The 25,740-nt window shown below is 47.8% G+C and overlaps 1 protein-coding gene and 1 pseudogene across 1 annotated transcript; one reads left to right on the top strand and one right to left on the bottom strand.

Annotated features, from left to right (window-relative positions):
- The first annotated feature begins 7,109 nt into the window (after positions 1-7,109).
- On the top strand, positions 7,110-10,298 carry LOC103701103 (annotated as a pseudogene).
- A 12,293-nt stretch (positions 10,299-22,591) lies between these two features.
- Positions 22,592-23,869, bottom strand: LOC120104298. The gene is made up of 2 exons (XM_039115222.1): positions 23,447-23,869; positions 22,592-23,374 (listed from the first exon to the last, which is right to left on the bottom strand). The coding sequence occupies exons 1-2, from the start codon at positions 23,867-23,869 to the stop codon at positions 22,592-22,594; spliced, it is 1,206 nt and encodes a 401-aa protein (XP_038971150.1).
- Between the last annotated feature and the right edge of the window lie 1,871 nt (positions 23,870-25,740).

Raw genomic sequence — 25,740 nt, 5'->3', positions numbered from 1 at the left:
TTTAATTTTATATAGTATTTATTATTTTTTTAAAAATAAATGAGCACATATGCTATTAAATTGATTTATTTTTTATTTAATATTTTTTGATTTTATAATTATAAAATTTAATTATATGATTTACATCCGTATTTATATTCATATTTTTAATATCTAATTTATATTTATATATATTTAGAATAAATATAGATATTAATTTTTATATCTACCTAATATCTATATTCATATTTATATTTATTAGACAAAATAAATATAAATATAGATATATAATATTGTTTGATCCGAATTAAATTATGAAATAATCTTGTATCATTTGATCTGAATTAAGGTTCTACAGAGAGACAAGATATGCCGCCCGTTGCTCAATCCACCTCTGTTTAACACGTGGCGAAGGATGTGAGTTAAATGCAAAGCCTTTTCTTAAGCAGATGGGCATTTAATCAATTATCGGTGTTTGTTTGGCTGGATTAGTGCATTTAATCAATTATCGATGTTTTAATCATTGTTAGGGCACTAGAAGTCTTTGGAATTAAATTACAGTAGATATATAATTTAACTCTGATGCCACTGTGTATGATATATTTATAATGTAAAAGTTTGATTCATGAGCTGTTAGGATATATTTTAGGTGCTCATTATTGCAGCATTGCTACATATTCATTATGCATCTTTTGTTTTTTGAATAAATTGGAGATGCAGGGGATGGAACCCTGTACCTCATCAAAAAACTTGACAAACTTTGGGATTATAAAGTTTCGACTATGCAAGATTCCCTTGTTCTTATGATTTTGTATTAGTCATTAGGGGACTTCTGGTGTTTTATTCAAAAAAAAAAAAAAATCCATGATGAATTTCATGGGGAATCCTCTTTTCTGTTGGCATATCCATGGATGATGGATTTTTTTTCAGTAGTAATGCTGTTGATTCAGTCTTCCTGCTAATGTTTTTAATCCTAATATTTTTGTGAGCTCTTGTTTGATTCCATGAACAAAGTTATATGTGCAGAAGAATGCTGGTCGTCGGTATTGCTGTCCGAACTTGTGCGAGTTTCGCTAAATTATACGTGAAAATTTTGGTTTTATCAGCGATCACTTTGATCAACTTTAGTTGAACTTTTAAGTTACAGGACTCGATGATGTGGCATCTCCCATTGTGGTTCCACATGTTCTACCGAGGCAATATATTTCGTGTGTTGGACTTGGACCGTGGCATTGGTTAAGTGCCTGTATCGACTCTTCATAGGAATATTAATCAAGATTAATGCCTTCTCCACCATGTTGGTTATCTATCTTCACCATCCAAAACAATTAAACAATTTTTATAATGATGCATTAGAAAAGATCTGTCCTTTACCCTCATAAAGCAAACTGTTATGAACGAGGGCAATGGGATAGGTCATCCTTTCTCGTCTTCCCACTTGATGACATTTTGGAGAGGCATGTCTTGTTGAACTGTTTATAAATCAAGTATTAACGCTTATTTAAATGAGTGAGCTCAATGGGTGTCTTCTGACCTCTGCTACTATAATGCAGACCGTTCCTAACCTGCCATTGGGTTCCTTGAGTCTAGGTATGGTGCCATCTGTGATCTGTCCATCCTTATGGTGCCCTATAGAAAGTACCCAGTATTCTACAGCTTTGGAAAGAAAGTAACAAAGCGGAATGAGCTAACAGCTCAGTGAGACAACAAGAATAACGTAAAAGATTGAAAACAACAAATAATCAATACCAGAGTAAATACAAATATTTTAAAATTACATACCAACTATCTAGCACTACTTAAATAACTCGGTGCATACATATACATATATATATATATATATATATATATATATATACACAAACATATTTATATATATATCACAAATAACTGTTCTATTCAAAAGTGATATATCTATATTATCAAATAATATTTTTCTATCCAATACTAGTTTTAAGTAGCTTATCTTTCATCTTATTAACACAATTTGGCTTTGACAATAGTTAATTTTTTGATATTGGACTAATCACGATCGAGCTTTGGCTCGTGATTAGCAATTCATAACACTCATGTGTTGCTTATGGTAACTATGTATATAATACCTAGACGTAAGCTCATAATGGTTATCCATAACATCTTCATATAAACCCATGGCGATTATGAGCTTACGTCTAGGTATTATATACATACCTGTGTGCAGAAAAATCATACCTATGTGCAGGAAACAATATACTGTATGTACAGAACAGAAAACTGTATTTTAGGATTAATTAAGTATGTGCCATCGTTAATTAAGTGTGTTTCAAGTTTAATCGACTATATGCCATATTAAGGTAAGACTTGGCTCACAAGAACAACCTATATTAAGTGTCTACCACGTCGTTGTAATTGATTCAAAACATTCTACAAAAATCAGATTATTTAACTTAACTGTATGCAGAGAAACCATACCTGTGTGCAGGAAACTGTAAACTGTGTGCACAGAACAGAAAACTGTGTTTCGGGGTTAATTAAGTGTGTGCATTGGTTAATTAAGTGTGTTTCAAGCTTAATCGACTATGCGCCATGCTAGGGTTAGTCTTAGCTCACAAGAACAAACTATATTAAGTGTCTACCACGCCATTGTAATTAATTCGAAACATTCTACCAAAATCAGATAGCTTAACTTAACTGTGTGCATAGAAACTATATCTATGTGCAGGGAACGGTAAACTGTGTGCACAGAACAGAAAACTGTGCCAGACTAGATTAAGTATTAAAACATTGATTAATTGTGTGCCAAGCTTACTTAAATGTATGCCATGCTATATTACCTATGTACCAAACTTACTAACCTAACTACCACTTACTCATTATTTTCTTTTTTTTCTTCTTTTCTTTTCTTTTTCCTTTTTTTCTTCTTCTTTTTCTTTCCTTCTCTTTCTTTTCTTTCCTTTTTCTTCTCCTTTTTTCCTTCTTTTTCTTTCCTTTTCTTCCTTTTTTTTTTCCCCTTTGTCTTCTTTTTCTTTCTTCTTTTTCTTTCCTTCTCTTCTTTTTTTCCTTTTTCTTTTTTTTTCCCTTTTTCTTTTTTTTCTCTTTTTTTCTTTCCTTTTTCTTCTCCTTTTTTTTCTTTTCTTTTTTTTCCTCATGGAACCTGTCCCCTCCCATGACACCCCCCGCGATGGCATCACCCTCCTCGACCTCCCTGGCGACCCCTCCCTCCGCCTCTACCTCCCCGAGCTGCCACCGAAGCACGGTGGCGACGGGCGGAGGAAGGCGCTGCCCATACTCCTCCAATTCCAAGGCAGAGGCTTCTGCATCTCCCACTTCTCTTGGTTCATGTACCACCAATTCTACTCCCGCCTCGCCCGCGCCGTCCCCGCCATCGTTGTCTCCGTCGATCTCCCTCTCGCTCCCGAGCAGCGCCTCCTCGCCGCTATGGACACTGGCTTCCGCGCACTCCTCCACCTCCGCTCCCTCGCAAGGCCGCAAGGCTGTCGGCACCGGAAAGGGGTCGGGCCGCGGCGGACGCGGGAGGAGAGCAGGTCGTGGCCGGCGACGGCCGCAGGACGCCACGGCCGCCCTTCTTCCTCTTCTTCGGCGCCTCCCAACTGTAGGGTGGGGGTATTTTCAGCGGCGCGGCTGCGGGAGGGGGCTGGGACGGGGGTATTTCCGGCGGCATGGCTGCGGTAGGAGGCTCGGGAGGGCTCGGGTTGTGGCCGGCACCGGCCATGGCGGGCCCGACCTCCTTTTTTTTTTCTTTCTCTTCTCCGGTGGGATGGGAGATAAAGCAATGGAAATTAAAATATTCTTAGGGGGCGTTTTCGTCTCATAATAAAGTATTAAAATATGGTTGGACTGATTGTCAACAGGGATTAAATGTTAGGGACAGGTCAATAAATGTATCGGTGATTAATTATCCCTATATTTATCTATAATACTAGGGCCGACTCGACTCTTAGGAACTGAGGCGGTCGCCTAAGGCCCAACTAAAAAAAAAGGCCCACTGCAGAGAGAGAGAGAGAGAGAGAGAGAGAGTCGCGTAAAAGCGGCTTCGAGGCACTCGGCCTTCCTAAAGGCAATGGCCCGTTAATTCCTAGACAGAGACCGACTGAGATTAGGGCCCACGATTTCCGCATATAAATTCATACGCGAAACCGTCGATCTCCCGTCGGCTTTCGCTTGATAAAAACATCTTACCCATTCGTCTATGGCATTAATGCATGGACGGATGCGATGCCCATCAGGGGAAACAGACGGTAGACTTTATGCTTTCCCACAGAATTTGTATGCGGTCACAGGGAACCTGAGGTTTTGTCCAGACAAGACCGGGGACCCGTCTCATCGCCCACAAACTTGGAATTGTAATTGGAGCGGATAACAATGGGCCTCTCATTTCTTTGTAATGACGGATGCATCCTCGATCTCATCTACTCCCCCCATTTGGTCTCTATGTCTTCATAATGACCAAACTGCCCTTCTTGATCACCGTCCACAAGTGCTCCCCGTTCTCACCTACGGCCCTGATCAATATTTTCGAGGAGGGCGACGCACTTCCAGCAATGCCACGTTCTATCCCCTGCGGGGCCCATACCCCAAATTTTAAGCACCATTGGTCGAGAATGCGATTTGGGAGACAACAAAACGTGTGGTTCGTAAAAAAAATAATTTGATAAAAATAGTGACGATGAGAGAGCAAAATTAGCTGAAGAATTTTTTAGAATTGATTACTTTTTATACATAGTAAATCAAGCTATTTCTTCAATTCAAAATAAATTTGAACAATTCACCATATATGAAGATATTTTTGGTTTTTTTGTTTAATTTTGGAAAGTTAAAATCTTTGAATAAGAGGATTTGAAAGTGTTGCCTTAATTTTGAAAACTTTTTAAAGCATGACGAATATTCTGACATTGATAGTCTTGATCTGTTTTCAAAGTTAAAAATTTTAAAAGAAGTTTTACAAACAGAAACTAGTACCCTTGTTGATGCTTTAAGTTTTATAAAAAAAATGGATTATTTTCCAAATGCATGCATTGCTTACAAGATATTGTTAATAATACATGTAACAGTTGCTTCTGTTGAAAGAAATTTTCAAAATTAAAGTTGATAAAATCTTATTTGCGGTCAACTATGCTACAAGAAAAATTAAATGGATTAGCTATATTATCGATTGAAAATAGTATTTTAATAAATCTTGAGTACAAAAGTTTGAGCCAAAAGAAAACGCCATGTGGATTAAGTTTGATAGAATCAAAGTAATCATGTGACCCTTGCTAAGATTGGGTAGAGTCTGGCTGTAAAATCATGTTAAGAATGGAGAGCCAAGCTGAACAAATAAAATTCTATCATGATATGAATAAGCTAGCTGAAAGATCGAGTTTAGGTCACTGGCCGGTGGAAGATCGAGGTCTCAATTTTTCAGATCATATATAAAAAAATATTGGTTAGCAAGCCTTAGCTAATTCCTTGTCTAGACTGGATAAGAGATTAAAATTGGGATGGTATGGTCGCATGAGATGAATGCATTTTTATCTTTTATGATATACTTGATCCAAGGATACCTCGCATATCGCACGAGCTATATGCTAATTCCAGTCTAAAAAATATTGTGCCAACTTGACTTACCTCAACTTATAACTATTTAAATTATATCTGTCTGTTAGTTAAACCGTCCGGGAGATTAGAAAGCCAAAACGCCATGATTCCACTTGTTCTAGATTAAATGCTCGTTCAACGAAAAGGAATCTGAGGGAAGATACAAAGGAAACAGGGTGGCAGCGCTGGTAAAATAAAAAAAAAAAAATAACTAAAATAGCCGGCAGGTTGGAAACCGCGTGAGGTGTTCAACGTAGGTTGCTTCTCCAGTACGCAACTGAAGAAAATGGCAAATGAAGTGGGTTGTCTTTTATTATTTTCTAGCCATCTTCATGCCAAGTTCCAGGATAAAACTTGCAGGGACCATTTGTTCAAAGCATCCAATAATGCAAACATAATTATTGCTATCCGCCAAGAATACAGTCAGACAACGAATAAAGTGATCCGCTTAAAATGCTGAGTTGTTGGAATCAAACAAATTTTGTGGGAAGAAAACGAGAGAAGAAAGTTGTTTTCTTGATGAATAGTGAAAATAGCAAGCCAATGGGTTGTACTACAAATAAACTTTTCTTCTTAGGTTCTCATATCTTTAAAACAACAAGTTACATGACCCTTATATAGGCCCTTCAGAGCTAATCCGAGATTAAGAGTATTAATCTCGTTAGCATTCCCTAAGCATCAAATAACCACTTAATAAAGAGAAAAACCATCTCCCCATGCCACTCGGGAAACCAAAAGATATTTGACGCTTAGGAATTACAAACATAGGGAAACAACACATCATAAATGACTTGGAAAAATAAAAGGTCTAGCTTAATTTCTAACATGAGCGAGCTGGAAAGGCTGTCACGACCACTGCAACTTGCAGGCACCTTCTCTCTCTTTTTTTACTTTTTTCTGTAGCATTTCCGCGTGCCATCTTCATGTCAACAGTAGGGCATGTTCATTGGGATCTTTATACATAGGCTTTGAACGATCCGTAGTGCCTCACAGCTTTCCGTTCTTTTCGAGTGTCGAGAGTTCCGTCCCCCTCTGATAGTCTCAAAAAATGGCAATGATCCTAAATGCCTTTGTGAGAAGATACGTCGACCAGCTTTTAGAATTTGTAGAGGATAAGATGTCCATGATGCTAGGCGTGAACGATGAGCTCAAGAAGCTTCAGGGAAGGATGGAGATGATAACAGGCTATCTGGAATCCGCAGATCGGAAGAGGCATGCAGATCCGAATATCGATATATGGGTGAGGCGCTTGAAAGATATCATGTATGATGCGGATGTTATCATCGACCTCTGTAAAAACGAGGCCAGGAAATTGTTGGAAGATCATACATCGAAATCAGAGGTAAGCGATCCCTTATCTTTATTTTCTTGCTTGAAAAAGGAGGTGAGCTCTATCCCGTTACGGTATGAAATTGGTAGCAAAATTAAAGAACTTAGTGACAGGCTAGAAGACATGAATGAGGATAGATCAATATTGTCTAAACTTGATCACACTGAGAAAGATGTTCAAGTGAGAGGAGTAAATCATCGCCAGACTTCTCCTATTGAGGTGAAGTCTGATATTGTAGGGAGACAAATTGAAGAGGCTACCGAGAGTCTTGTGGAGTCGTTAATTAAAGAAGATAAATAAAAAATACCGAATTTTGGGGATTGTTGGGATGGGTGGAATAGGCAAGACCACTCTTGCTTCTCACATATACAATGACAAAAGGATAGTAGATAACTTTCCTATACGAGTATGGGCATGTGTTTCTCAGGAATTTTCGGAGATAGAATTGCTGAAAGAGATAATTAGGGGTGCAGATGGAAATTGTGGTGAGGCTAAAATCAAGGCGGAGCTCGTACCCTATCTTTCCTCTATACTTTTAAAAAGATTTTTTATTGTATTAGATGATGTATGGAAGACAAATGTATGGGAGGATTTGCTTAGATCACCCCTTAAAAGTGCAAGAGCTAGTGGTAGGATAGTGATCACCACTCGAGATACAAGTGTGGCTAGAAATATGAGAGCAGAGATCCACCCAGTTGATAAAATGGACAAAGACAGTGGCTGGAAATTGCTCCGCAATAAAGTTTTTGAAGATGATGAGGAGGAGGGGGAGGAGGAGATCTCTAGATTAAAACAAATCGGGGTTCAAATTGTTGAAAAATGTGACGGTCTTCCTCTTGCAATCAAGGTCATTGGAGGGGTTTTAAGGTCGAAGGATAGAAGCTCTATAGAATGGAATAAGGTTCTCAAAAGTGATGCCTGGTCTATGAGCCAACTTCATGAACACCTCCCAGGAGCTTTATTTTTGAGTTATGAAAATTTACCATCTGATCTTAAACAGTGTTTTCTTTATTGCTCGTTGTTTCCTGAGGACTCTCGAATGCATCGCGAGGATCTCATTCGTTACTGGGTGGCCGAAGGTTTTATACAACCAGCACAAGAGGATACACTTATGGAAGATCTAGTTGAGGACTATTATAGAGAGTTAATTGGGAGGAACCTTTTACAGCTATATAATGATGATGCCTGGGGTGAACTACCTAGGAATCGGTGCAAGATGCATGATCTGCTATGTTCCCTTGCTCTCTTTTTGATACGTGATGAGAGCATTTTTCTTGGCGGCGAGCAATCACCAAATATAAACCCCTTGACTAAAATTCGTCGCTTGTCAATGGGAGAGAGAGTACAAGTCCCCCCATGCAATAAAACAACAAAAGTGCTTGAGGACTCTAATGCTCGGAAAGAGTTGGGAGACAAAGATGATAGAGAATGAACTTCTTCAGAGACTGCAGTTTCTACAAATCATAATGATAAACGTTACGAGAATTGAGAGGCTTCCAGACTCTATAGGAGATCTTTTGCACCTGAGATATTTAGATCTTGATGGAACGAGCATCAGTAATTTGCCAGAGTCCATCGGATGCCTCGTAAACTTGCAAATATTGAACCTCTCGAGTTGTCTTCGTTTGCATTCTCTCCCCAAGGCCATCACAAAATTGTGCAATCTAAGATGTCTTCGTCTCGGAGGAACTCTAGTGAGTTATGTACCAAAGGGAATAGGCAAATTAAAACATCTTAACCATCTTGAAGGATTTGTTGTCGGCTGGCAAGATACAGAGGGGTGCGGTTTGGAGGAGCTACAATCTCTGTCCCAGCTGAGATTCCTGTCGATAAAGTACTTAGAGAGGGCACAACCAGTGGGAGCTCCGGTACTCGCAAACACCCACTCTCAGAGGACACTGATTTTGCATTATTATCAAGAAAAAATAACGACACCGATTTTGACTTCCTGCGCACCTCATGAAGATGCGGAAGAAGCAATTGCAACTCAGAGAATTGACGAGATTTACAATGAGCTCTTCTCAATCCACCCACCTACAAATACTTGATATCTTTTGCTTCTTGGATAGTCGATTTCCCAGCTGGATGATGTCACTTTTCTTGGATGTCTCTTTTCCTAACCTGACATCCATAAAACTCCGTTATTGTAAATCATGTTCGCAGCTTCCTCCATTGGGCCTCCTGTCCCAACTGAAATACTTTCACATTGATGGAGCATATGCAATCAAAACCATCGGACCTGAATTTTTTGGCTCCCGTACATCAGCAGCAGCAGGGACTGCATGTCCTGACATTTATCTCGATGGACAACTGGGAAGAATGGTTGTTTGGTATGCTGGAGAGGGTTGGTGAAGAAAGAAGAGGAGCCCCCAAGTTGCTACCTCGTCTCAAGAAGCTGCAACTTGATTTGTGTCCCAAGCTGAAATCTCTTCCAGAAGGACTACGGTATGCCACCGGTTTATAGGAATTGCTTACTAGGGGTGCTGACAGCCTAATAGAAATCGACAACCTCTCCTTAACTAATAAACTTTCAATTTGGGGAAGCGAGAGGTTAGAAAGGGTATCCAACCTTCCCTCATTGAAAAATCTGGAGATCGTATGTTGCCCGAGGTTGGAGCATGCGGAGAATCTTGATAAGTTGCAATACCTACGCGTTCGCTTATATCCTTCCACAGAGACATCCGCCACCGATTCTGATGGAGAGACTGAGCAACTCCCACAGTGGTTACTGGAGCTACTAAAAATGCATCAGCTGCTCTACAAAATTTAAAAATTTTTGATCTGATCTGAAGCTTACCACTCCTTAAGACCTTCCTCAAGGACGGCCCCAATTGGCCCTTCATTCAGCGGATCCCCCAAGTCAAGATCTACAACGGCAAGGTTGATATATGTGGCCACTTTCAATCATATTTTGAGTATAGCAAGGACCCTCCCGCCTTCAAAACCAACCTGGTGGAATCAGAAGAATCAGTGGATTGATAAAGCAAGTGTCTTCCAAGAAAAAGATAAAGCAAGTGTCTTCATCGAGGTGATTTCTCCTTCCATTACTTTTGTTTTTGGCTTGCTTCTATTTTTATTCACTCTGCACCTTTAAACTAGTTGCTGTTGTGTCGCTAATCTTATGATAATCTTATGCTTTCCCAGATACCACTGCTCGTGCTTCCTTCTGGATCGAGGGCAGCGGATCACTGGTGCTCTGCATTTTCCCTATCCTTCGCTTCATGTTTCCGTCCCCCCTCGTTTTTTGGTTTTGTCATTTGATTTAAACCTTTCTGTTGGGTTTTATTTGCCTTCTGTAATTTCCGTTTCATGGTGTTTTTGTAATTTCTGTTTCCTCTTGTTCTAATGACATGATCATTTGCTGGAGTGTAACTTTTAGAATTTATATGAAATAAATCATCATTCCTCTCAAGTCTCACCCTTTCTATCTCTGATGTTTGTTTCTCCTTAATCTTGGAGGCCAACTTGAATTCCTGAATTTTGATACGAGTATTCCAGCAGAAACAGCTTAGCTTCTGATTGTTTTGCGATTGAAGGAGGGGGCTCTCCAAACATATTTTTATCTATCATGAGATATTGATTCATGAAAATCGAAAGATTTGCAGTTGAGTAAAAGTGGTATGCACAGAAAATTTATTAAAATCAGAAAAAGATACAAAGCGACAGCAAGAAAAGCGTGTGGAAAGACAAAGGAGAGGAGTATAAAAAGCACGGAAACTGAATAAGATATTTAGCACTTGAACACTGACAAAACAAATGAACCATAACACTCCAGTATCATGGGCTCTGTTTGGTTCGCGGAGAAAGAAGGAGAGACAATGTGGTCAATATATATATATATATATATATATATATATATATATATATATATATATATATATATATATATATATATATATATATATATATATATATAATTTGGTTGCAGTTTTTAATGGAGAAAGATAAAAAGGAACACTCTTATGTTATTAAGATTTTTATGTTTTATTGAAAAAAAAATCATGAAAGGCATGAAAAGCTAGTTTTCTACCTGTTGGAAATTGAATTTTTTTTCCAAAACTGCCCTTAAGCCGTCAAAATTCATAAATAAGATTTTTTCTTTTATTAAGGGTATAATAGATAACATAACTTTTCTAAAAAAAATAGACTTCAACCAAACATAAGCCATTCTGTAATGTACCACTTTTTCATGGTCAACTGAACATACCAAAACTATTTTCTCAAGAATTATGTTCTTATGAATCAGCTTTCAAAAAAAAATATTCCGATAAAGAAAAAAAATTTCAACGAACCAAACGAGTTTTTAGAGTCTTTTTTGCCCTTCCAACATCTCATTTTGATTACAAAATTGGAGAAATTATTGCATGAATCAGATCCGGTAGACGGGTCCAACAGTCACGACATTACGTCAGGAACTCAGAGTGCAATGTGTTAAACAGAGGCCATGGGCTTGGAGCTTTATCGCTTGGCTCCCAATCGACCATGTATTTCTCCTCACCTATCCTGAAGAGTCGTGGCCATGCCATCAAGGTAGTAGCCTGGTGGTAAGGGGGCAATAATTCTGCCCGAGTTGCCCGGGTTCGAAACGCGCAGGCGTCGATTAAATTAGGGGACCGGATACCCCATGCCCGGTTGGCGGTTATGTTTTTCTTCCACTTGTACCAAGGTGGCACTGTGGGTGATGTACCCACATGTGAAGGCGATGAGCCTAGTGGGATGAGCCCATGGATTGAGGAAGGCATGCAAAACCTGCAACCTGTATCGAACATTCCCTGGTAGAAGGAAGGCCCAGTGGGGGGCTGCTACGTGAGTGGGCTGGTCCCTTCCCCCCTCCTATTATTTATCAAAAAAAAAAAGAAAAAGAGTGTTGGCCATTCTTTTTCCTTTTTTCCACTTATATGGACTTGTATATTATATGTACCATGCACATGAAAAACATTTCAACCATATCCTACCTAGGGCTGTTAACGAGCCGAGCCGAGCCCGAGCCTCCGCAGGCTCGGCTCGGCTCGTTTCACCAACTCCCCGGCTCGGGCTCGATACCGAGCCCAGTATTGGGCTCGGGCGGCACAGCTCAGGCTCGGGCTTGGGCTCGTGAAGCTCGTTTGCCCGAGCCCGAGCCCGAGCGGCGAGCCCGAGCCCGAGCCCGAGCCCGCCCCATCCTCATCCTCGTTCCTGTCTCCGTCGACCGTCGGAGAGAAGAACGAGCAGCCGCCAGCCGAGCTCGGTTCCGACGGTTCGTCGGAGAAGAATGAAGGAAGAAAAGAAAGAAAAGAAGAAGAAGAGAAGAAAGAAGGATAGAAAGAAAAAAATAATAAGAAAAAAGAGAAGAATGACTCACCTCGTCGCGTGCGGCAGCCGCCGGCTTCTGCCGCGAGCACCGCCGGCACTGGCTTCTGCCGCAGGCACGGCCGAGGACGCCACGGGCGCCGCGGGCTCGGCCGCGGGCGTCGCCGGCCGCGGCCCGACCATCCCGTGCGAGGGACTTCCCTCCTCTGTCGCAGTCTCGCCGCCGTCGTCGGTGGAGGAGTCGGCAAAGAGGAGAAAAGAGAGAGTGAGAAACGGAGAAGAAAGAGGGGGAGGGACAACCCTATCCAGTCTCCGATCGAAACCTCCGGAACCAAGCTCGGCATCGGCGGCGGAGGGAGGCAGTGAGGCATCGGCGGCGGAGGAGGAAGGCGAGAGGGGAGGGGAGGGACACCCGGAGGGGAGGGACATCCGGAAGAGGGGAGGGGAGGGACACCGGACACCCGGACGCTTCTGGAGAAACCCAGAAGAAAGGTCCGAAAGGAGAAGAGAAAAAAAAAAAAAAGAAAGAGGAGGTGGGACCGTGGGACTGTGGGAGGGAAGGATTAAGTGATTAACGGATTGGGTTTGGGTTAACGGGCTAAGTCCGAACCCAAACCAATCCAATTCAATTTTGGAGCCCTCTTTTGGGCTCGCGAGCTGCTCGGGCTCGGGCTCAGATTTAAACGGGCCTCATTTTGGGCTCGGGCTCGGGCTCGTTTGACTAACGAGCCGAGCTCGAGCCGGGCTTTTACCGAGCCGGGCCCGAGCCGAGCCCGAGCAGCTCGGCCTGTTGACAGCCCTAATCCTACCTTACAAAAAATAATCACTCATGGAGTGTGCGGCATAAAAGGAATCTTATGGGGCCAAGATAATTTTTTAAAAAAAAAAAAGATTTCAAGAGTGCTACTATTTAGAGGGCTTTATAACATTAGAAGAAAAAGAAGGTGTGGCAATTAATCTACGTTCACTTATTACATTTGCATAACGACTGATGCTATGAAGCTTGTGCATCAAAAAATTTTATTATGAATGGAATTGTGTTCACCTATTCTGTTCTCAGAATCACGTCCCATCGTGAGGTACCACGCGGCCAAGTATGCGGCCGGGGGCCAAACCTTCTGGGCGGGACGCTGGAGGAGAAGGCCCGGGTGGATGTGGTGAGACCTTGAGGCCCAGGCCGCCGTGGAGAAGCTTGACAAGCTGCTCGATGTCCATGAGCGACAGCTCTCCAAGGCCATGTACTCGGCCGGCGACGAGTTCATGCAGGCCAACCGGACCCCCATCCAGGCCTCACACTATGTGGTCTAGAGTTGTGTCACGGCCCACCTTTTTCTTTTTTTGGTAAACCGGCGCCTCACTACACATGAATGTGAGTTCGCCTCAAACTATCGGCATGCAAAAACAAGCCGCAGTTTGGTGGGCCGACATCACCGGCTTACCAAGGACTCTCCCGCCTTCAAAACGTGGAATCATAAGAATCAGTGGATTGATAAAGCAAGTGTCCAGAAGCATCCTCTCTCTCTCTCTCTCTATATATATATATATATTTTTTTTTTGAAACATCGGCTGCTCGTACTAATTTTGTATGAGCACAGCCAGCTAAATCATTAGAAATAAGACTACACAGTGGTGGAGGGGTGGAGGAGTAGAAGCATATAGAGTGCAAAAGATCTCTCTAGAATCATGGGCAGCAAAAGAGGTGACCCAATCACTAACTCTGTTCGCCCCACGAAACACGTGCACATAAGGAAAAGAGAGCTGCTTTTTTTTGTCAAAATGGCAAATTATATAGCTCTAAAGTGAGTACATTCTGCCAGATCACGATAAAGTAAAGAGTACAGATCTGAAGAAATATCTCCTATAGATGTCCAAAGGAACTCTCCGGAGTGCCGTGCGACGAAGGAGGCGACTCAGTCTGCTGCCCTGTTCGCCTCCCGAAATACGTGGGCTACCTGGAAGCCACCGAACTCTTGAGCCAGTCTCCGAATCTCTCTAATGAGGGGATGACCATCCCCATATCTATCCACACCTCGGATCCAATCAACCACCACAGAGGAATCCCCCTCAAGAAGCACCCACTCGGCACCGAGGACACTCTTCACAAAAGACAATCCCTTCCATGCAGCTCGAAGCTCTGCCCCAACAACTGTAAGTCCCATCGTGCGCTAACCCCCTGCTGCCACCATCCTGCCCCAGGAATCTCTGATCACAAATCCAACCCCTCCAAATCCACCATCCACCAACATGCTCCCGTTGAAATTTACTTTGAGATGACCAAGGGGTGGGGGCACCCAAGAAACGAGGGCGAACCTGGGCGCTGTAAAAGCGGGTAAAGTGCCCCAGATGTCCCTAGCCATCTCACTAGTGAATAACGCAGAGGCTGCAATAATCTCCCCATACTGTGATATAGCTCTGTCAACCACCATCCTCGGTGACATCCTCCTACCCTCAAAAATGCCAGCATTCCTGTCCAACCAGATATGGTAAGCCAGATATGCTCTAAAAATACCCTCCTCCCAAAATCTGGGGCTCCGCATGGATGCTCTCAATAAAATAATCAGGGCCTGAGCCGACTCCACCGACTGGGACAAGGGGACCGGCGATCTACTCCAAATCTCTCTCACCCTCGGGCACTGCACAAGAATATGATCAATAGTCTCCTCTACCTCCGTACACACCATGCAGCACTGTGTGACCCGTACTCCTCGCCGAACTAGTACACTTCTGGTAGGTAGGCATCCCCATGCCACCTTTCAGATGAACAGTGCCACACGCGGGTGAATCCACATCCTCCAAATCTATCCTTCCTCTATCTGCCGTCTGGACTCCCTCTTGAACAGGGGAAGAAGATCCCTAGCTCGTACCCGCGTCCGTCCCGACGGCCTCCATACTAGCCTATCTGACTCCCGAAAAGGAACCAGTAAAGCCAGAATCAACTCTGCCAGCTGCAAAAGAGCTGCTTAACATAACGTCTTTTGTTTTTTTCTTTTCTTTTTCATTTAGATAATACTTATTTAATTATTGATTTCTTTAAACAACCTCCGTGATCTATTTAGCAATATCCATCAGGACGCGCGCTACTTACTTTGCCATGGGTCCTGTTGGGGGAAAAACCCCAAGTCATACATCCACGGAGGCGCTCGGCCGAAGTACGCCGACCGGAAAGCTGCTCGGCCAAGGAATGCCGACCAGGAAGGCGCTCGACTAGAGGGCGCCGACCAGAGTGCGCGCCAAGAGGTGCCCAACCAAAATAAGCTGCTCGGTTAGAAAGTGCCGACCAGAGACAGCGCCGAGGCGCTCTGCTAGAAGGTGCTCGCCTAAAGGGCACCGACCAGGAGTACTCAAAGCAGCCCCGCCACAGGGTGCCCCATCGGGCGACCAGCTCGGCTCGGCACCCTTGCCGAGCCGATGCCTTAACCAAATGTTCAACCTCCGCCTAAAGTCCAAGGGACTGACAACTCCTACGGCTTGCGACCTGCCACTATCTCCAAGCCATCAAGGCATAAGATCTCCGCAGGCGTTCGGCACGACCTGCCATTAATGCATGAGACTCCCTCAAGTCTCCGATGCACTCAGGCATTTAATATGCACTCAGGCATTTAATGAACACGGCCCAAGACGATCTCCGGATCACTGAACCATCAGAGCGCATGGCTCTACCTGACCGCCGGTTCATTCGGTAATAAATGCACTTACCATCCACAGACCCCAGGCCCGCTACGGCCGGCGGTTCAACCACTCCAACAGGTCCGATCGACCGTGACAACTCCCTGATTCCGGTCTGATCCGGTCCCGTTCTCCATTACGCCATTAATGGGCTAAATCGTGCCCAATTATTACAAAACAGGACAAACCTCCTGTCACCTCCCAGGTAACCAAAATCCTCCTATAAAAGGAAACCTGGGGGGAAGAGGGAGAGGGGAACAAAAAAACGAAAACAGATCCCCGGGACTGAACCCGCCGGGAAGCACAGACACAATTGAGGACATCATCCTCTTCGTCTTCTTTATCTTATCCAAATGTTCCTGCTGTCTTCTCCATATACTCTCTTCCCTGCTCTCTCCACATACTTGGCCCCTCTGACTTAGGCATCGGAGGGCCGGCGCCGGGGAGCCCGGCCACCGGTTTTCCTTGCAGGACTTGCACACCCCCCGCGGCGGAGGACGCAGTCAGCCGGCGCACCGCCGTCCGCCTCCTGCAGCAGCGGAGCTCCTCCTTCCCCGGCTTCACGGCGGCCCCCGGGTCCAATTTCCAGCAACAGTTGGCGCTAGAGGAAGGGACCGAGTTCGCTACCATGAAGCTAAGAAGCAAAGGGGCTTCCAACGCCTCTCGACGTCCTCCACCAAGCCCAGAATGTTCCGTTCGGAACTCACCACCCCCGGTTGAGCCAGCACCTCAAGTTCAACCGGAACAATTTGATGCCCTGGTGCAGCAAGTGCAGGCGTTGGCTACCGCCGTCCAAAGCTTACAACCCAGGGGCATCCCAGCAGCACCGCCTCCCCCGGCTCCAGTTCAACCGGAGCCCCCTACAAGCGGGCTTCCTCTTCGAGGTCAGGACCCTCAAGTCCAGGCCTCCCTCTGGAGAGAGCACCCAGTCAGAGATCACGGAGGCTGGCCACAGCCTTCAGAAGCTGAGTCGGTTCCAGGGCAACCTGCACCCGGAGGAACCGCTATAGCGATCCTCCAGAATGATGAACTCGACAAGAAGGTCGAGAAGTTGGAGCGCCAAATTCAGGCACTCCACGGGAGAAAATCAGGACGTGATAACGACTTCGAGTTCACTACGAAGTCTCCCTTCTCTCCGGAGATCGAAGATGAACCGGTCCCACCACGGTTCAAGATGCCCCAGGTGGAGCCCTACAACGGCAAGGCTGATCCCCTGGACCACCTGGAGAGTTACCGGGTCTTAATGGCCCTACAAGGAGCCTCGGAGGCCATGATGTGCAAAGCTTTCCCGGCGACACTCCGAGGGCCAGCTCGGCTTTGGTTTACCGGGCTGAAGCCGAGTACTGTCTCTTCCTTTGAGCAACTCGGCAGACAATTTGCTGGCAACTTCGCCGCTAGCCAGCCCCAGCGGCGCACATCCGACTCCCTCCTTGACATCAAACAAAAGGAGGGAGAATCCTTCAAGGAGTACTTGGACCGGTTCACCGCCGCAACATGGGAGGTCCGGGAGCTTGACCAGTCAATCGCCATGTCAGCATTGAAGACTGGAGCCCGGTCCTACAGATTCCTCTTCTCGATCGAGAAGAATTTCCCCACGGACCTCACCGAAATGTTCGCTCGGGCGCGGAAGTATGCCAAGGCAGAAGAGGCCGTGGCAGTTAGGCGGGGCGGAACCGAGCAGAACCCCAAGAAAAGACGCCGCGAGGTGCGCGGCTGATCCAGAAGCCCGTCTCCACGACGAGCTAAGAATCCGCCCCGCCCGAAGAGTCCACCCCGGTTGAGAGGACCGCCGCAGCAGAGGTCACTCCGCCCGAGGTTCCCACTGCGGGCCCGTGCACCTGAAGGGAGGTATGAAAAGTATACTCCCCTCAATGCTCCTCGGGCTGAAATCCTCATGGAGATTGAGAATCGGGATTGCATCCGGCTCCCCCCTCCAAAGCCAGACACCAGAATCCGGCGTGATCTCCGGAAGTATTGCCGTTTTCACCGGGATCACGGCCATGATACCGAGGATTGTTATCAGCTCCGAAATGAGATCGAAGCACTCATTCACCGAGGGGTGCTCGATCGGTTTGTGCAAGGCCGGCGTGAAGGGAAGAAGCCAGCCGAAGGAGCAGCACAGCCTGAAGGTTCCAATGCCAACAGGCCCATCGCCGGCGTCATCAACATTATCCGAGGAGGGACCTCGGCTGGGGAAGCCTCAGGGGAAGAAGCCTCCTCGAAGCGCCCGCGCACCTCTGAAGCTATCTCCTTCTCAGATGACGATCTAGAAGGAGTCGAAACTCCCCATGATGATGCCATGGTCATCTCCATGATCATAAATAAATTTGATGTAAAACGCATCCTGGTTGATAATGGAAGCTCGGCGAATGTTTTGGATTTTGATGCTTATTGTAAAATGGGGATAACAAAAGAACAGCTACGGAGGATGAATGCTCCGCTAGTTGGATTCACTGGGGATTCAGTCCCAGTAGAGGGCGAGATCGACCTTCTGGTCACAGCCGGGCTCGCCCCTCGTGAAAGTACCATGGGTATGAGCTTCCTTGTGATACGCCTGCCCTCGGTTTACAACGCCATCCTTGGAAGGCCAGGACTCAACGCCCTCCGAGCAGCGGTCTCAACTCACCACCTGCTGATGTGATTCCCCACCAGCCAGGGAGTCGGTGAAGTTCGAGGAGACCAAATGGTGGCAAGGCGATGCTACCTAGCGACCCACGAGGCAAGACGACCAGCCGAGGTGCCCGCCCCAACGACTGACCAGCCGATCAAGCAGATCCTGCAGAGATCAGATCGTGCGGGTCGGATCACTAAATGGGCCATTGAGCTCGGAGAATTCGACATTGAGTACCGGCCCAGACAGGCGATCAAAGCACAAGCACTCGCAGACTTCATAGCCGAGTGCACCATACCAGATGAGGTCGAGCCTGAACCCGAGCCACCGCTGGAGCGGACCCCGAGTTTTACATGGGCTCTACATGTCGATGGCTCTTCAAACTCGGGGGGTAGTGGAGCAGGATTTATTCTCACCAGCCCGGAGGGGGTGGTCGCCGAGCAGGCCCTGCGCCTCGAGTTTCCTGCTTCCAATAACATGGCGGAGTATGAAGCGCTCGTCGCCGGGCTTAAGCTAGCCAAAGAGCTAGGAGTGAAGGACTTGAAGGCCTTCAGTGATTCTCAGCTCGTCGTCAACCAAATTGTGGGCGACTTCGAAGCCAGAGACCCGACCATGCAGAAGTATCTCCAGAAGGTACGGGATCTCGCCTCGACCTTGGACTCTTTCCACATTCAACATACTGCCAGGTCGGAGAATCTCAGGGCCGACCAGCTATCAAAGCTGGCGTCCTCTCGCATGAGCGAGCTTCCCAAAGGGGCAGTCCTGGAATATCTCCAAAAGCCCAGCACAGACGAGCCCGAGCAGACCCTCTGCACCGAGCTCGAGCCAAGCTGGATGGATGGACTCATCAGCTATCTGCAAGACGAAACCCTCCCTGCTGATGTACGAGAGGCTCGCCGAATCAAGCGCCTCGCCACCCGATACATACTATACGAGGGAAAGCTCTATCGGAAATCCTTCACCTCTCCCCTTCTCAGATGCCTTCGCCCAACGGAAGCTAATTATGCCCTGCGCGAAGTCCACGAAGGAATTTGTGGAAACCATTTGGGAGGACGAGCCTTGGCCCATAAAATTCTGCGCCAAGGATATTATTGGCCGACACTCCAGAAGGATGCTATGGATTTCGTCCAAAGATGCGACCGGTGCCAAAGGAACGCCAATGTTCAGCGCCGGCCCTCGGCTCCTTTGACTTCCATCAGCTCCCCTTGGCCTTTTGCCCAGTGGGGAATTGACATCCTCGGGCCATTTCCTCTGGCCACCGGGCAAAGAAAGTTCCTGGTCGTCTCTATCGACTACTTCACTAAGTGGGTGGAAGCTGAGCCCCTCGCCCGGATCACCGAGCAGAAGATGCGGGATTTCGTTTGGAAGTCCATCATTTGCAGATTTGGGCTCCCCCGCATCCTTATCTCTGACAACGGTCGCCAGTTCGACAACATCCATTTCAGAGAGTTCTGCTCCGAGCTTGGCATTGACCACCGCTTCACCTCGGTCGCGCATCCTCAGACAAACGGAGAAACCGAGGTAACAAATCGTACTATTTTGCAGGGTCTCAAAACCAGGCTCGACAAATCCAAAGGACAATGGGTCGAAGACCTATACAATGTCCTGTGGGCTTACCGGACTACGTTCCGCGTCCCCACCGGCGAGACTCCCTTCAACCTGACATATGGGACGGAGGCCATCATTCCACTAGAGATTGGGCTCCCCTCTCCAAGAGTCGAGTACCACGATGCTAGCTCCAACTCTTCGCAGCTCAGAGGCAACCTCGACCTGATCGAGGAAACAAGGGGGTCGCCCGAGTGCGTATGGCGAGGTACCAACAAAAGACAGCTCAGTACTACAACGCCAGGGTCAAAGTCAAATCTTTCAGACCAGGAGACCTTGTCCTAAGAAGAGCTGAAACCTCCCGACCAACTGAGCGAGGGAAGCTGGCCCCGAATTGGGAGGGACCATACCGAGTCACGCGCATTCGCCGACCCGGAGCTTATCAATTGGAGTCTCTAGATGGGACTCCCATTCCGCGGAGCTGGAGCTCTGAAAATCTCCGCGTGTACCACCAGTAGAACCCTAAGGGGTCCCTCATTATTCAACCATTAAATTTCATTCTATGAATTTCACTCTATGAATTTCATTTCACGATAAACTGATGGTTTGCGAACTTATTCCGAGCTCACCAATTTTCTTGATTAACTCATGGCATCAGGTTTATTCTTCCCTAACCACGGTTGGGATGCCCTGATACCTCGGGATGATGGAGTACCTGCATGGACTCCCTAAAGATGTCCATGAGTTTATGGTGCGCTCTCCATCGACGAGCTCGGCTCATTCTCCTACCCTGGCCACGGTCAGGATGCCCCGAGACGTCGGGATGCCCCGGTTACCGGGAAGCTCGAGGCGTCGAGACATAAGTAGCGGTCCTCTCTGACCGGACGAGCTCAGCTCGTGCTCCATCGATTATTGAGTAGCGGTCCTCTCTGACCGGACGAGCTCGGCTCGTGCTCCATCGACTATTGAGTAGCGGTCCTCTCTGACCGGACGAGCTCGGCTCGTGCTCCATCGATTATTGAGTAGCGGTCCTCTCTGACCGGACGAGCTCGGCTCGTGCTCCATCGTTTATTGAGTAGCGGTCCTCTCTGACCGGACGAGCTCGGCTCGTGCTCCATCGTTTATTGAGTAGCGGTCCTCTCTGACCGGACGAGCTCGGCTCGTGCTCCATCGACTGTTGAGTAGCGGTCCTCTCTGGCCGGACGAGCTCGGCTCGTGCTCCATCGATTATTGAGTAGCGGTCCTCTCTGGCCGGACGAGCTCGGCTCGTGCTCCATCGATTATTGAGTAGCGGTCCTCTCTGACCGGACAAGCTCGGCTCGTGCTCCTACCCCGACCTCGGCCGGGATGCCTCGAGACGTCGAGATGCCCCGGTTCATCGGGATGCCCCGATACGTTGGGATGTTGTCTTTATTGGCCAAACAAGCTCGGCTCATTCTTTACCAGCTTCAACCAACGAGCTCGGCTCGTTCCTTCATCGATGGATTTCTCTATCGACGCCCTCCAAAAACGGAGTCCGAGCAGAGAAGCGTCTTTAGTCGCCTCGGCGCCAGGACGCACACGGTACAAGGTACCCATTTATTTAATGTTTTTTTACATTATCTATTCCGCTTCTGGATTTCTCTGCCGACGCCCTCCAAAAACGGAGTCCGAGCAGAGAAGCGTCTTCAGTCGCCTCGGCGCCAGGACGCACACGGTACAAGGTACCCATTTATTTAATGTTTTTTACATTATCTATTTCGCTTCTGGATTTCTCTGCCGACGTCCTCGAAGAACGGAGTCCGAGCATAGAAGCGTCTTTAGTCGCCTCGGCGCAAGGACGCATACGGTACAAGGTACCCATTTACTTAATATTTTTACATTATCTATTCTGTTTCTGGATTTCTCTGCCGACGCCCTCGAGGAACGGAGTCCGAGCAGAGAAGCGTCTTCAGCCGCCTCGGCGCAAGGACGCATATGGTACAAGGTACCCATTCATTTAATGCTTCTACATGGTCTTGGATTTTTCTCTGCCGATGTCCTCAAAGAACGGACGCCGAGCAGAGGAGCGTCTTCAATCGCCTCGGCGAAGGAGCGCTCATGACACCAGCATATCATTACACTAAGTCCGGTGAATTCCCGTCACGAGTTGACGAGCATTCGACCCATTCGTTGGAAACGAATCTGGTCCGCCCCGGCAATGCGAGGGTCGAAGTTCACTAATTACGCAAAAATTGTAAGTCCTAGAGACCGCCTTAGGGCTCGGTCGAATTCTGGACTGAGCTCGGAAAGACTTTCCGAGCCCAAATCCTTGGTATAAGCACAAGCGTTGCTATACCACTGGTCGAAGAACCGAGCAATGGAGCTCGGCAAGCCAAACACTAACTCAAAACCCTGTGGCGGAAAAAGCTCAGGCCCTAGAGCCCATATCCTCGGAACCTAAAACAGATCCGAGCAGAGAAACTTAAACTACAATAGACGAGTTTCCACACAAATGAATATTCATTTCAAAAAGCCCGGAGGCCTAGTACAAGAGCTCGGACCCGGCCTTAACAACGTATAGAGGCCGCTCCGGCTTACAAAAAAAGGAGGAGAAGATAGGAAAAAGGGGAAAACTACACCAAGGGCTCAGGCCCGACGACTTCAGGAACAGTTGGCTCTTCTGCGGCCGAGGCCCCCACGGTGGCTTTGGGAGCTGCCTCGGTGACCTCAAGAGCGATCTCGCCTTCTTCAGCTTGACCCTCCTGGTCGGTCCCGCCAGAGGTTGGAACCTCTACCTCCGCCTCCGCTTCTGGGTTTTCGACCCCAGCGCCTGGTTGAAGCAGGCTAAGGTCGAAATCTGGGAGAAGTCGCCGCAACTGATTGCGGAAGTCCTTGAAGCCCTGGATGAGACCATTGACGCCTTCCTCTTCCATCAAGTCGCAAAACTCTTCCGATTCGCGGAAGAGCTTGACGGTGTCCTGGGCCTGCTCCCGGGCCTCCTTCTCTCGAGCCTCGTGGTAGGCGGCCTTCCGCTCCAAAATCTTTATTTCTCTTTCACGATCCGCGAGCAGAGATTGCACGTCAAGTAGACGGATCTCGAGATCTCGGACCTTTATTCGAGCCTCCCCCACCTCCTGCTCGCGTATAGCGAGCGACGATTCGGCCTCCGTCCGGCGGGCCTCCGCGGCGCGCACTTCAGACATAGTCAAAGAGTGCGCGCCCTTCTCCTCTTCAAGTTCGGCGACCAGAGTCCGAACCTCGTCTTCGGCCGCCCCTAGCTTCGCTTGAAGCACTTTCTGCTCGGCCTCAGACGCGAGGAACTTTGTTTCGGCCTCCTCGCGCCCCCTTTGATGCCTTCGGGCCCGGTCCCGATAGTCCTGGATGATGTGAATCATCGTCTCGGTCTCGTGGAGGCGCTGCAAGAGGGACATGTAAGAAACAGTTTTAAGCCGAAACACAAATTTGCACAGAGATAAAAGCTGACTTACTCGGATGGAAGAGCAAATAGCGGAGTCCATGAACTCGCCGTAGTTCATGGACCGAATTTTGGCCTGGTCGGCCGGGAGCAGCGCGACCCGAAGAACTTCGCGCGCCCCTTGTGCATTATCGAGGGCCGAGTCGCCATCGAAAACAGCCCATCCAGGAGCGTAAGGCACCCGCTCCTGAGGACCCGAAGAACCCGCCAGACCGGCCTCAGCTGGCCTAGGTGCAGCCGACCCCGTTGCTTCTTGGCTATTCCCCGGCTCAGAGCTGGGGAATTGGGGTCGAGTAGACGGCTGACCGGACCGCTGCGTGGTAGAGGTGGGGCGTGCGAGCCTCAGATCTGTTGAGGTCCTCCCTCCCTGGTCGGAATTTGGAGCTTCCCGCCGACCAGGGACTTGCGAAATCGGCACCGGACACGGAAGTGCCATCGTGGCTCCGCCAGAGCCCACGCCCTCTCCCCGACCAGCCTCAGGGCGCACGGGGCGAGAAGCGCGCGCCTCAACTGTTGTGGTCGTCGAGGTCTTCGCCGAGGTCTTTGCTTTCTTCCTCGGCTCGGTCGGTTCTCCTGAGAGTTCGGCCGCCCTCTTCTGGAAGCGGGCGTAAAGGACTTCGCTCTTGGTCACCATTTTTGCGATGTCTGCAAAGATAAGCAAAATTAGAACATTAGAACAATAAGGAAATAAGAAGTTGCTGTAACTATCCTTACCCTGAAGACGTGCCGAGCTCAAGCCCACGTTCACCAGGGCGTCCTCGCTAATGAGGCCGTTCAGCAAAATCCCGTCCCCAAGGCTGCGGATGGTATCGAAGATCTCCTGCTCACGCGGAGAAAGCTGGGGGAGCCTGTTGATGGATTTAAGTTGGGCCGGCCTCCACCTGGGGTCAAATCCCCAGGACTGTGCAGAACCAAGGAAGAAGAATTTCTCTTTCCAGCCATGAATGGACGAAGGAGCACCTTGAAAGAGTGGCCGACCCGCCCGAAGGGCGATGTAGAGCCACTCCCCGTCTCCCGGGTTCGACTTAAAAATAAAAAGTCGCCGGAAGACGTTGACAGAGGTAGGAATCCCCTGCAGTAAACACAGTGACAGGAAACCCATCACTGTCCTCCAAGCGTTTGGAGTGAGTTGCGCCGGAACCAACTGGCATACCGCCAGCAACTCATTCACAAAACTGTGGAGAGGGAATCGGAGGCCGGCCCAGAGTGACTCCGAGTGCACTCCGATCTGGCCTACCGGAGGATCGGTTACCCGATCCCTTCGCCTGGCGGGTTCCAAACGGAACCCGTGAAGAGGGAAAAACCACTCTTCGGTCATCTCGACCTCCAGGGCACTCATGGTGGATACTACTTCGCTAGGCAAAGAACCCATTACAAGAGAGGGAAATCAAAAAGAAGGGGGACCTGGGAAAGATGCCGGAAAAAAGGGACTTCGGCCTGAGGAAGGCTGGGAGAATAGGAAGCTGGAAGCAGAAAGCAATAGAGAGAGAACAGGGGACCGGGGGAGAGTTTATATAGACCTCCCCAACGGCCTGGATCAGCAAAGAAAGCGCTGCATCTTGGTTAGATGATAACACGTGTCGGCCTAAAAAACAGAACGACGCATTTAATTAGGGCTAGCGCTTCGAACGTCGAAGCGCCCCATCGGATCGTGCGGAAAGGCGTCCGCAATCGAAGATCGTGCGGCCCCATCATGAGCCCACGACGCGAGGACGCTTCGCAAAAAGTGTCCCAATAATGAGGCTCTTCGGGAAAAAAGAGACGCCGCCTATTAAAGGCACCTCGAAGCGTTCGATAACTCAAAACGCACAGTAAATCAAAATTCGTAATGACCCAATTAAAGCTACTTCCCGCGCTCCAGCTGATAGCCAACTGGAGCTCGGAAGTCGGGGGGTAGTGTTGGGGGAAAAACCCCAAGTCATACATCCACGGAGGCGCTCGGCCGAAGTACGCCGACCGGAAAGCTGCTCGGCCAAGGAATGCCGACCAGGATGGCGCTCGACTAGAGGGCGCCGACCAGAGTGCGCGCCAAGAGGTGCCCAACCAAAATAAGCTGCTCGGTTAGAAAGTGCCGACCAGAGACAGCGCCGAGGCGCTCTGCTAGAAGGTGCTCGCCTAAAGGGCGCCGACCAGGAGTACTCAAAGCAGCCCCGCCACAGGGTGCCCCATCGGGCGACCAGCTCGGCTCGGCACCCTTGCCGAGCCGATGCCTTAACCAAATGTTCAACCTCCGCCTAAGGTCCAAGGGATTGACAACTCCTACGGCTTGCGACCTGCCACTATCTCCAAGCCATCAAGGCATAAGAT

Source organism: Phoenix dactylifera, chromosome 17 (genome assembly GCF_009389715.1).
Source record: "Phoenix dactylifera cultivar Barhee BC4 chromosome 17, palm_55x_up_171113_PBpolish2nd_filt_p, whole genome shotgun sequence".
NCBI lineage: Eukaryota > Viridiplantae > Streptophyta > Magnoliopsida > Arecales > Arecaceae > Phoenix > Phoenix dactylifera.
Note: the sequence above shows the minus strand (reverse complement) of the source record. Positions and strands in the feature narration are given on the sequence as shown.